Source organism: Cavia porcellus, unplaced genomic scaffold (genome assembly GCF_034190915.1).
Source record: "Cavia porcellus strain 051 isolate PalLab524CR breed Dunkin Hartley unplaced genomic scaffold, mCavPor4.1 scaffold_25, whole genome shotgun sequence".
Taxonomy (NCBI): domain Eukaryota; kingdom Metazoa; phylum Chordata; class Mammalia; order Rodentia; family Caviidae; genus Cavia; species Cavia porcellus.
The window spans coordinates 35,344,859-35,358,183 of record NW_026947508.1 but is presented as its reverse complement, the minus strand read 5'-3'; the positions used below and the strand labels follow the sequence as shown (position 1 = coordinate 35,358,183).

Here is a 13,325-nt window from a genome sequence, read left to right as displayed (position 1 = left end):
GTGAAAAGGAGACCAGACCTGAGAAAAGAATGATCTATGAATAAAATGATACATGGTTCCTGTCACAACTGGTAATGAAACGTTCACATGATTAAAGTCCTCTACTTCTAGGCACCAGGTTTCTGAGTGAAAAAGCCACCAGGCTGCCATCAGGGCCAGAGGCCCTGGGGAATGAACTCAAGCCTGATTAGCAGGGGCGACAGTGCCTGGCAAGGAGATGAGGTGTCATGAGGCCATGAGGAGGGGAAGAATTCAACAACCCATGTGCCAAAAAGCAGGCCCAGGGAACAGGTACAGGGAAAAAAGGCAGTTGGCTAATATACATGGTTAGAAAGTAGAGAGCAGGTGGGGCAGATCACACTGGATCTCCTTGCAGAACCCAGGAAAATCCAAATTTCAGGCTGCAGGTGTAACTCATAGTGGTACCTCACTAGCATGCAGAGTTCCTGAGGTCTGTCTCGAATACCTCACAATAAAACAAAAGAAAGGAGGAAAGAATAGAGAAGGAAAGAAAGAAAGAAAGATATAATCTTCAGCCATGGCCAGACTAGTCTCCCCTGAATCTGTGGACATGGGTCTGAACATGAGGAGTTTTCAGAGTCCTGCACCAGACACCAAACACAGCAGCCAAGCTTGGCAACCAAGCACGAGACTAAGGACCATGACAGTAAGTCAGGACAAAGAGATATTGCTGAATACTTTAATCAGAGAGTTTATTTGATGTGGCTGTTTTCTTTTCTTTTCTTTTTAGGGGAAAAGAATTCTTATCATTATTATTCTGTGATTTACATGAAAAATGCAGCAGTCCTACCTTGAAATGAAAAATCACAGCACTGGGGACAATTCTCTGACTTACATAGAATGGCTGATTTGAAGATCTGAGGATCTCACCCTGAGTCTGAAGTGATCTCCACACCTCCTCCACAGGAAAGAAAAACTCTGGCCAGAGAATGAGGGCATCCAGCCTTCACTAATCAGGATGAGTAAGATTTCTGGCAGCAAATGAAGCCCGCAGCTCTTGCAAGATGCTACTCATCTCTCAGACAGCATCAGGACCTTGACATCACCCAAGGCTAAGGGAGTCCACAGGAACATCCAGGGACAACTGTCGTGGTCGCTTCTGGCCGGCAGGAAGGACACATGACAAAGTCTGGTAGTGGACAACCTTTTCTTTTTATTTTCCTTCTCCGTACAGCCTGCCCTGGGACCGCTCCCAACTGAAGCCTCCTTTGGTCCGCTCCCCGCGGCTCCTTTTGGGCTTCACTCCGAAGCCTCTATCGGTCCGCTCTCCGCGGCTCCTTTTGGGCTTCCACTTCCGGGCTTCTACCTGGCTTCTACTTCCTCCCAGGGGTGGCACCGGTATATATACGGATACAGTGTCCAATCATGTTAAAGTAAGCAAGGCAAGCTGATTGGCTAACATCATCAGTTGCCAGGCAGACTATATTGTTGAGCGGGTTGTTTACGCGGTAAGCAGGAAACTAACATATTCGATGGGAGGGGTAATCTACCTCAGGCTTTGCTCTTTACCACAGGCCACACGTCCGCCAAGTAAGGCGACCTATCACAGACGCGGCTCCCAACATCTCCCCCTATTTTATTTTTTATGAATGTGCGCATCGTAGCCCTTCCTGGACTGGGTGCAGAGGCTTATGCCCTATGTGTAGGCCCACCGTAGGTCCTTGGCTTAGACCCTGGTTGGCCATGCCATGGTCTGCCAAGGCCCTGAGGCCCTCGTCCTTTTTCTAGGGCCAGGCACAAACTGGACGGAACCTGGATGCACACAAGCTTGCACTCATTTCCTCTCCGTAAAGAAATCCCCTCGGAGAGAAATTTAGACCTGGGCAGCATCTAACAGTCCAGCGGCTTACGTGCAGGATGGGGTAGGGCCTGGCTTAGGTCGAGTCGTGCTGGGGAGGCACGCTCTTACCCGTCATTGACTCACCTACCCTGCTGTGTATTGTCACCTTATGGAGGAGAATGAGGGATGCCCGCCATATCTAGACTCGGTCGTGGGCCAATCGAGCAAGCCATGCATATGCCTGAGGATCTTCTTGTCCATTTCGGGCTACCGCTATTTCTATTCATCTTGTTGGTTGGTCTGTGATGGATCTCCGGTAGGGCAGGTCTGATCTTCAGTCGAGGGCTTTGTTGCCCGTGTCAGTCTCTCCGGTATCCACAGTGGTTCTCGTCCCGGTTCCTGTGGGAAAACACAAACCGCGCCTCGGTTCCAGCTGACCACTGGATCCGGGCCCATCCATTGTCCTGTCAGGACATCTTTCCACTTCACCCACCCTTTATGGTTGGGGGAAGGGTTGCAGTGCTCCACAGCTGGGGAGCGATTATCATTATTTAAATTTAAAAAATTGTGTGTGAATAGTGCCATGGATAATCGTGCCTTTGGGGCCAGGCCTTGGCCTACTCCCCCTTTTTGTTTTTGTAAAATTTCTTTGAGGCTTCTATGAGCCCTCTCAATGATTCCTTGACCTTGGGGATTATATGGGATACCATGTTTTAATTGAACCTCCATCATTTTACAGAACTCATTGAAAGCTTTGCCTATATAGGCTGGTCCATTATCAGTTTTTAATATTTTTGGTTTGCCCCATGCGGCCCAAGCTGCCAGGCAATGATTGATCACATTAGACACTTTTTCACCTGTTTCTGCTGTTGCAAATATGACGCGAGAACAGGTGTCTGTGGAAACATGAACATATTTAAGAGTCCCAAACTCCTGTATATGTGTGATGTCCATCTGCCAAACATCACCAGGGATCAAACCTCGAGGGTTTACTCCCATCGGTATGGCAGGTTTGTATGTGGCACAGGAGTCACATAGTCGCACGATATCTCGTGCATCTGCTCTGGAAACATGGAAATGGTTTGCTAGTGTAAAGGCGAACCTATGAGTGTCCTCTGGGTGCAGGGGAATTGAGAAGAAACAGTCTCTAAGATCTATAACATAAACTGGCCAGGACTGAGGGATGGCTGAGAGAGCTGGCAGCCCCCTCTGGACCGCCCCCAGGGACTGCATCTGCGCGTTGACCGCCCTTAGATCATGGAGCAGCCTCCACTTGCCAGACTTTTTCTTAATTATAAAAATGGGGGTGTTCCATGGGGAGGTTGACGGCTTAATATGTCCTAATCTAAGTTGTGTACTGACTATTTCTGACAAGGCTAATAGCTTCTCCTTAGGCAGGGGCCACTGAGGTACCCAAACCGGATCATTTGATTTCCAGGTGATTTTGATCGAAGTGGGTAGGAGAGCTTCTTCAGCGGCCCCTAAGAAAAACCCAATCCTTGCCTACCTTTTTTGTTCTCTACTGGTATTGGGGATGTCCGACCCTGCAGGGCATTGCCCAAGCCTTTGCCGGGGGTATATCCCTGGTTCCTGAGTATATCCTTAGCCTGGGGGGAGCAGTTTGACGTAAGCGTGACATCCATCTGAGTGAGGATGTCCCTTCCCCATAGAGACATTGGCAACTGCAACACAAATGGTTGGAAATGGCCCTGATGACCCTCCTCATCGCACCAGAGCAGGGTTGAAGCACTAACCTGAGGAGCTGACACCATCCCCAGGCCCTGCAGCGTGTTATCTGCAGTGTTGGTGGGCCAGTTGGAAGGCCAATCCTTTCTGGAGATAATGGAACGGTCAGCTCCTGTGTCTAGGAGCCCTGTTATACTCTTGCCATTGACCTTAAGTGAGAGCATGGGCCTTTTACCAAGTGTCATATGGAGTCCCTCAAAGACTTCCCCTGAGGAACCGAAACCTTGACTTTCTCTAATTTTCTGCTTTGAGGGAAATCTCTTGTGGAGACTGGGGAGCAGCAAGAGCTGCGCTATCTTGTCTCCTTTATTGATTACCATAGTACCCACAAGAGATTGAACCATAATTTTAATATGTCCTGTGTAGTCTGAGTCTATGACCCCCGGGACTACTGTGAGACCCCGAAGGGCCGTGGAGGATCTCCCGATCACCAGACCCACGGAATTTTTGGGTAACGGTCCCTTAAAGGTGGTTTCAACCACTTGAACACCCATATCAGGCACTAATATAAGTCCTGAGGCGACACTGAGGTCCACACCTGCTGACCCAGGGGTGGCCCTTGTTGAAGGCTGCCACCCTGAGCTGTCCTGTCTCTGGGGCGGGGGCCCGCCTGTGAAGGGGGCCCCCTCTGGCCGTTTTTTGGCTCTCTAGCATCTTGTCCACAAATACGGTTGCCCTGAGCATCAAAGACCGACCTACACTCCTCAGCTCTGTGTGATCCCTTCTTGCATCGCCCACAAACATATGGTTCTTCATTCCTAGGATGAGGCCTAGCATCTGCATTGTTTGGGCAGTGACGTTTAATGTGTCCTGGCTCCCCGCAGGCAAAACACCCTTTAGCCTTACATTCCCCTCCTGACCCGCGAGGTCCCCTCTGCTGTACAGCCGCGGCCAGGAGAGCAGCCACTCCCGAGTTGGAGAGCGGCCCCCCTATCTCTCTGCATATCCTAATCCAGGCGTTGAGGTCCTTGTTCTTATGAGGAGCTATCGCTGCCTTGCACTCCTTTGTACATTGCTCGAAAATCAGCTGCCTTACCAGCGGTTGAGCCACTCCCGGATCAGAAAATATCTTATCGGCAGCATCTTGCATTCGGGCCACAAAGTCAACAAATGGCTCTGTGGTACCCTGAATTATTTTTGAAAGACACAAGGAGGCTGTTCCGGCACCACTTACTTGCTTCCAGGCGCGGAGCCCTATGGCATTGATTTGTTCATAGACATCGCCAGGGAACCGAGTCTGATCATCAGCATGCCGACCTTCTCCCATAAGCATTTCCTTGTTCCACCCCCGGTTTCCCCGATTGGCGTTTTTCTCAGCCTGCTCTGCAGAGAACTCTGCGTACCAGGCTCGCCAATCCAGGTAACTACCCGAGGGCAGACACGCCTTTGCCAGCTGAATCCAGTCCGCGGGGGTGAGGGGCCCAGAAGACAGATTCTCCAGCATGGCAATGGTGTAAGGCGCAGTCGGCCCAAAGGTTGTAACTGCATTTTTAAGTTCTCTAATCTGCTTTATCTCAAAAGGCTCCCATACATTGCGTCCCTGACCCATAGCTACTTGTACAGGAAATATCCCGTAGGGGTCACTATCTATCCCAGGTGGATGTACCTCATGAGACAAGCGTCCCCCCTGCCAAAGCCGCCTGTAAAAATACCGATCCGCCGGCGGCGGAGCATAAGACGGCGGCCGTGATTGGGCGGAAAATGGGGGCTCGTGCATCACTTCCTGTTCTGGCGAAAGGGGAGGGAGCTCCCAGGCGGCCGCCTCGTGGCGAGGGACCGCCTCCGGAAACGGCCCCCAGGGTGGGGCGGAAGGCTTCGCCTCCCTCTCGCGCCGGGGAGCGCTCAGGAGCTCTCTACTCCTCCGCAGACCAGGTTGAGCAGAGCGCAATTCGCGGCGCAACGTTGGAAAAGAACCCTGCGACTCCTTATTGAGCGACTTAGGCTCCTGACAGCTGGTCTCTTTGGCCCCCTTGCCATTTAACTTTCCCTCGTCCTCGGAGTCAGACGACTCCGAGGCTAGAGCCCCGTCCTCCTCCTTAGCATCCTTGTTCCCCTTGACGGACCCCTCTCGGGAGCTCCCTGACTGGGCCTGCTCAGATACCCTGCGTACTTTTGTAAGCTCTTGAGAGCTTTCTCCACAACCACCCTCGCTCTTAGTGTTGCTACCTAGCATGTTTCCCATTTTTTAATATGTTACTCACCGCGTGAGGCCCAAGGAATCCGCCACTTACGCGTGAGCCTGAGGGGAGTCTAAAAGCCCTGTAGGTGCGCGCCACCCAGAGCCCAGGCTTATCCCCAACTCACCTGTCTCGCAGCTCTGTACTGGAGCGTTGTCCACTTCTACGTCTCGGGGGTGATCAGTCCCCGGGCGGGCCACCAAATGTCGTGGTCGCTTCTGGCCGGCAGGAAGGACACACGACAAAGTCTGGTAGTGGACAACCTTTTCTTTTTATTTTCCTTCTCCGTACAGCCTGCCCTGGGACCGCTCCCAACTGAAGCCTCCTTTGGTCCGCTCCCCGCGGCTCCTTTTGGGCTTCACTCCGAAGCCTCTATCGGTCCGCTCTCCGCGGCTCCTTTTGGGCTTCCACTTCCGGGCTTCTACCTGGCTTCTACTTCCTCCCAGGGGTGGCACCGGTATATATACGGATACAGTGTCCAATCATGTTAAAGTAAGCAAGGCAAGCTGATTGGCTAACATCATCAGTTGCCAGGCAGACTATATTGTTGAGCGGGTTGTTTACGCGGTAAGCAGGAAACTAACATATTCGATGGGAGGGGTAATCTACCTCAGGCTTTGCTCTTTACCACAGGCCGCACGTCCGCCGAGTAAGGCGACCTATCACAGACGCGGCTCCCAACAGACAATTCCAGGGACATCACCAAGGCTAAGTGCTGGGAACATATGCTCTGTGGCCACTGAGTAGATATTACACCTAAGCCTCAGCCCATACTCCAGCCTCACCATTTAATACTGTGCATGCACTGTCACCATTTGTACAAGAAAATATCATATGGATCCTCTAATTCAGTTTTCTATGGGTATAATTGAAAATACTACTCAGTAGTTCTTAACAGCTCCCATACAATTCCCCAAGAGAGAAATGACCTTCTATGTGTACTAGAAAAGTTAGCCAGACATGAGACCAGGAATTTTCCCAAGGTGAGAAATGTGTGACATAATACCTTATTTTCTTTGAATTAGAGTTTGAGAAACTCAAAGCTAGAGCACATCCACAATCACAGAACTTTTCTCTTTTTAGAATAGTTTTATAGCACTAAATTTTACATTTATGAAAAGTGTTGTTTTCAATATATATTTCTATTGATTTTGGCATATGTATAACTATGTTTTCAAACCCCATTTGGTCTGTAAAGCAGGTCCAGCACCCATCGACATTTCTGGATGCACTCTGTTCACTCACCACAAACTCACCTGAGACTCACTGCTGCCTGCACCCTGCATAAATGCTCTAGATGTTTCACATGCTCATCCTCAGCTTCCCTGTGACGGGGACATCACAAACTTTGAATTTCTCTATGAAAATTTGTTTTCTTACCTTTGTGGAGTATACATCAGTTACTCCTATTGTTGTAAATCTGTAAGTTTCTCATGTGTAGGTGAAGCTCTCATCTTGGTGCACCCCATTTTACATCTGTGCATGGCACTGCCTACATCACCGTGTGCTTCACCTCATACCACTGAGCACATCTGTCATCTCAGTGAACACCTGGATACCAAGTAAATAAAGAAAGGCCCTTTCACACAGAGACAACTTGAAGACCCAGTGCAGAACTTTAACAATTATAAGTGGTCCATGACACTCAGCTGCATTGTCTCTGTGCTTCAGAGAACAGTCAAGGCTTATTTCTAGTTGAAAATGGAATCATGAATGGAATTGGTTAGCACATTGGAAGATTTCCGTCTTCAGAAACAGAATTCTTTGAATTAACTGAGGTGGAAAGACTGAAAGTTAGGTTGTCTGGGGCACAAAACAACATCCTTCATTCCTGTGGACTGAGGTTTCTCAGCACTGACACCTGGAAAGCACACAGGTAGCACACACAGGTGTGACTTGGACAGGTGCAAGAGATGAACTGCTGGGAGACAGAAAGATGAGGGACAAGGGCTCACAGACACCTCTAGGAGTAGGAAAGGGACAGATTCACTTCTAGATCTTCCAGACCGAAGGCATCTTGATAGCAGCCTCACTGTCACACTGAGTACTGAGCTGGGCTTCTGACCTGAGGAACTGTAACATGATGACTTTTACATGTTCAAGACATAAATTCATGTAAAATTGTATTGTGAGAGTCTTTACTGAGTTTTCCTGTTACTCTTCTATAATAAAAGTTTAAAGGCACACCAATACATTTAATTTTCTACTGACCCTGTCATATTTCTTAGATGGAAGAATGAGATGTAGTCTTTAGGCAGATGGAGAGTGCAACTCCCTTGTCACATGGACAGCAAACAGCAGGACAGACACTAAAATGAGGTTTTGCTTCAGGATGAATCACATGGAGAGAATGACTACAACACTGCTGACAGTCATTATGTACTGTGCCTTCAGCTTATAAGCTGTTGATGGTAACACTGAAACCTTTTCCAGATCAAAGGTCACTGAACTGGTGAGAGACCTGGGACTCTCAGGTGTGTGTGCAGTGAGCAAGCAGTTTCTGATGGAACCAGGATGAGTAGCTGACCTGCTTAACCCTAGCCTGGGCTACACAGTGATCTTAGGGCAGCCTGAACTGAGTTCCTGCCTCAAAAGCCCAGAAAGTAAAAAAGGCTTCAAAGGAATCACTGCACAAAGAACAATTTTAACTAACCTAATAATTGAGTATATACATATATGGATTTATATATATAGCTATGTGTATACTTTTATAGATGTATATTCACTTGTGTGTATATAAATTGGTACATACTAATATGTAAATACTCATATATGGATACATTTCTATAAATAAATATTTATAATACACATTTACATGTTAACATATATTCAGACTCGTATAGTTAACATGTCCATGTCTAGATACCAGGACAATATATTCACCTCTGCCCAGGAATTGCGGCTCATTACCTAACGTACAATAATTTCTGCTTCTCTACTTGACTTCAGCAGGTCACCTAGGTCTCTACCTGAAATAAGAATATTTTTTATCTTCCTTCACATCCTTTTGACAGCAGTGTCCTTATGGAGATTAATCACTTGGCCGGGAAGACTTGCTGACATGGTTTCTAACATCACAGTAGCTCGCCTGAAAATGACAGTTGCTAAAATCTTTTACTGGCACCAAGGTGTCACTAGCAGAAAACTCTCTGATGAGCAGTAATGGTGAGGAGAGAGTGATCTATCTTATTGGGGAGAGAACTTTGCACTGTGTTCAATAGAGACTCAGCCTTGCACAATGGGATTCTTCCTCCCGCGGATGGATGCCACATGGACTTTTTTTCTACTGCTTTTCCCGAAAATACACAAGATTTTGAGATGAAGTTTATTTTCTTCCATTTCATTTACCACTGATTCCAGAGAGACAAATAGGGAACCTTAAGAGTCCAACAGGTCCAATAAGTGAGCTTTTCAACCTCTTGAAGTATTCAGAAATAAAACACACTCAGAAGATAAAAGCACCCAATGGTGCATACCTGTGACTGCAGCACAGTGGTGCCTGAGGAGGAAAATAGACAGCTGGAGATGAAGTTGAACAAGTGAACAACACAATGATACCCTGTCTCAAAATGCAAAGAACTGTTGTTGTAGCTAATTGTGAATATCCCAGGTTTAAGCCACAGCACGCGCGCACGCGCGCACACACACACACACACACACACACACACACACACGACGATGAGCACATCCAGAGAGTCTTTTATTTACAATAAAAGCACACGTTACAAAATCCTTATGTGTTTATTTTTCCATGAACCCACTTTACCAAATGTGTAAGGGTACACTGCAGCTCTTGGCCTGTCATGAAACATATAGTATCATTACAGACTGAAAACAGCATGGCTTCATTCTCTTAGGGCTTTGGAGAAAGTATGAAATTGACCTTCTTTCCACAGTGACCATTTTAGATAAGGTCCAGAAAGTTTCAGCCATTGATTCAAATGACATTGAGACATTAAAAAATCAGATTCAATAGTGACATTCTGATACTGACAATGTCTCTTTAAACTACAGACCATGGCTACTCAGTATTTGTTATAAGAGTAGAATTGAGAAGGATGATTTATGATCACTCAGAAAAGAGTAGTGTAATATTATTCTGCATTCACTTTGCACAAGATCAAGAGAAATATTTTTTCTTAATAAAGGTTTTAATAAACCAGATAGATAGATAGATAAATAGATAGATAGATATCATATTATACGTATCTACAGGGAGAGACATGATTACATATTTACCAATTTCTAAGTCTACTTACAAATAATTTCATGTGAATTATATAAGGCATATTTTTTCCTTTTAGTCTTGCCTTCAAAAGAGTTACTTCCCTCCAGCTAGAAGACAGTTACTTTATCTCTGTATCGTATTGTGTTGACTTTAGTGCTCTTATGCTGTTTAATTTCTAGATAAAGGAAAATATTGTTTCTCATCTTCTTTCTAGATGATGAGAGTTCACCTAATCAGAAGGGCTTCACAGCTCTGCTACAGGCTGTTAATGATAGAAAATACTAAAAATGCATTCTCATCAAGTGAAAATCACTTCCTTTCCTTCCAGGAGGCCTAGAAGCACAAGACTTTTCCCCTCCCAGAGACTGATCTGCACACACTCCCATATCTTGGGACTGCAGTTCTGTCTGGGAAGGGCAGAGCCCTGAGCACTGTGTCCCTGCTGGAGGTGAGGATTTTCTTAGGGATCCCTGTACCCACTGCTGCACACAGCATGTAGTTTAGCTGCATTGCTTGCTCAAAATGCAGAAGGAATTTTATAATACTTGGCTCACATGTGAAACCTCAAACCATGTGCTTTACGCTTTCTCCACCACTGCACCCACCAGGGAATTTGCATTTTCTCCCCAGGAAAGACCTTCCCAAGCAAGTCTCAGATAAATTCTGGTTCTAACTTGGCCCTGACTGATTAGAAATCTCAGTTCAATTTCGCAAAATGAGGCTCCCTCTTCAGCTCCTGGGGGTGCTACTGCTCTGGATCACTGGTAAGGACACAGGGAGATGAGGAAGGGTATGGGAGGAAGGGGTGAATTTCTGGGTCAAACTGCTGCCTCGATGAGTTCTGTGCATACCTGAGATGTGCAGCCCTGACGTGAAGCATGGATGTGTGTATTTCTATGAGGGAATTAAGAAAATTTCTAAAGCCTCAGGAGTAGGCCTCTCATGAAGAGTGACACAAAGAAAGATATGGGTAGGGAGATGAATTCAAGAGGAATCCTTGTGATTAGATCTTGTGAGTTATTTCAAAACTAATATTAGTTCCCTTTATATTAAAATTACATAATAGTTAAGCTTGACATTTACAAAAAAGAGAACAGGGTAAAAATGCATGATGATGTTTGTATCTGAAGTTGCACTTACTTTTCTTTCTTCATTTTAGGATCCTCTGGAGATGTTGTATTGACCCAAACCCCACTATCCCTCTCTGTCACCCCTGGAGAGCCAGCCTCCATGTCCTGCAGGGCCAGTCAAAGTCTCCTTCACAGCAATGGAAACACCTATTTGCACTGGGTGGTGCACAAACCAGGCCAGGATCCACGAAGAATGATTTATCAGGTTTCCGATCAGGAATCTTGGGTCTCTGACAGGTTCAGTGGCAGTGGGTCATGGACAGATTTCATTCTCAAAATCAGCAGGGTGGAGGCTGAGGGCGCTGGAGTTTATTACAGTGTGCAAGGTACACATGATCCTGCCCCGGTGCTACAGCCCGAACACAAACCTCCCTGCCTGAGGAGGCCCAGCTGCCCTCCTGCACTGCTGTCTGGGGAGCAGCACATCACAGACTGCTCTGTGTGAGAGGAAGAGGCTGAAGAATCAGAACAACAGGTTGTAGCTGAGGCCTCTGCCTGGGACTCTGAATGAGGAAGAAAGCAAAGGAACAGAGACTGCGTTCTGCTGAGGACTCTGACACAGAGACAGAATGTTGAAACTGGCTATGAAGGGTTCCTTTGAGCTTTAAAAGCTCTGTTACCTGATGAAACCGAATGAAACCAAATCAATCTCACATTGAGTTCAGCCTAAAATGAGTAATAACTAAGAAAAGGCATATTGGATATGCACTTCCATGTTAACGTATCACAGTCCAGTTTGGATACAGTGAACAAGCATTTTCCTCTCAGCCTGTGTGTCACTCCTGGAGAGCTGCCTCTATCTGAAAAGGTCAAATTTGTAGAGATCTTTGCTATGCTCGCAGTGTTGTGTTCCTGAGACTCCATGGACGTTCATGAAGTGGTGCATTTTGCAGTGTTCTTAGTCTTACTGACTCCTTGGGTAAGGAAAGATCTTGGCCTGAAGAAACTTCAGTCCTGTCACATCTCTCTCATCAGTGTAGCATGGCATCCAAATCATGTTCCTGGCTGTTCACATACTGGGAATGACCTGAGAGATGTTGGAGGATTCCACAGTTGGTGATATCCAGGAATACAGCTACAATACAAAGAGGGCAAACAAATTCTCAGAAAATGTCTCACAGCTGTTAGCAGAAATTCAATTTGCATTTTATGGGACATTTTTGCCCCTGTTCTCTATTGCTACTGACAAAGATATATGGGTTTTAGTCTCCACAAAAATCTTTGTTTCCAAGCATTTTATAGGCAAACAAAACATGGAGAACTAATACTTCTAGACTTAAGGTTGGTAACTCACACATCTGCTCATCCTCATGATGGCTGATAAATCTCAAAAGGCTCCATTTCTTCCTTTTTATGAAAGTCCTCCAAGACCACTGCTATCCTCAAACTTAGGTTTAACATGAGACAAATGAAGACTCTGATAATATGCAGTTTGATGCCCGTTTGCTCTTCATGGCCTTCCAGACAGCTTACAAAGTAGACATTAAAAAGTTCCTCTAATGTCATATTCCAAGTCATCATGTCATTTTATTTCCCAGTCCTGAATACAGATTTTTGAAAGGTAGGTACATCCTGGCTATATTTTAAAGTAACAAAAATATATTTGCTGACATTCTGGACATGAGCTGAGACAGAAAAACAAAATCAAATCCTGCCTTATATTTGGAAAGGATCCACCACAGAATTTTCTATGAAGCTTCCTTAGATGGGAAGACAGAAAAAGCAACACTGGGAAACAAGGGGAAATAAGGACTTGCAATGGAACATATTTCCAATACTGAGATGGCCCCGGACCTCCACTCAACAGCTGTCCCACGGAACCTGCATATGTGAGATTTTGAAGCTCTGGGAGGTGATTGTGCTTGAGATGCAAATATAAGAATAGAGTTGAAGTCACCAAGAAATGAAAGTAAGTAGGTGAGAGCAGATTGGTCCCTACCAGGCAACCCAGTTCTCAGCAATCAGGACACAAAGAGAAACCCACACCGGAGGCTGTCGAATAGCAGTTACCGGTGGGAAGGACAGAGACAGAGAAAAAGAGAGAGAAACAGAGACAGATACAGAGACAGAAGCAGAGAAACAGAGAGATGAGGGGAAAAAAAGAAAAGGAGGTTTTAGAATCAAAACAGAGTTTTAAGAGACCTTTTACATTTCACAAATGTAAAATAAAGTGTTGAATGAATGTAGGAATGTCCTTAGGGCAGAGTGTTATAAATAGCCCAAACATTGTGCCTCTTGGATCA

At 46.2% G+C, this 13,325-nt stretch overlaps 1 protein-coding gene across 14 annotated transcripts in view; it reads right to left on the bottom strand.

Annotated features, from left to right (window-relative positions):
* Window positions 1–8,330, bottom strand: part of LOC134473036 (endogenous retrovirus group K member 113 Gag polyprotein-like) — a 78,078-nt gene extending 69,748 nt beyond the window's left edge. For 11 of the 14 annotated variants that reach the window (XM_063236221.1, XM_063236224.1, XM_063236226.1 and 8 more), the window contains exon 1: window positions 857–8,330. In XM_063236221.1, the coding sequence (XP_063092291.1) occupies window positions 4,050–5,729 (1,680 nt within the window). In that variant the 5' untranslated portion in view covers window positions 5,730–8,330 and the 3' untranslated portion in view covers window positions 857–4,049. Of the gene's footprint in view, window positions 1–811 lie in introns of all 14 variants that reach the window. The other 3 variants (XM_063236222.1, XM_063236228.1, XM_063236223.1) reach the window with 2 other exon arrangements.
* Window positions 8,331–13,325: the final 4,995 nt, after the last annotated feature.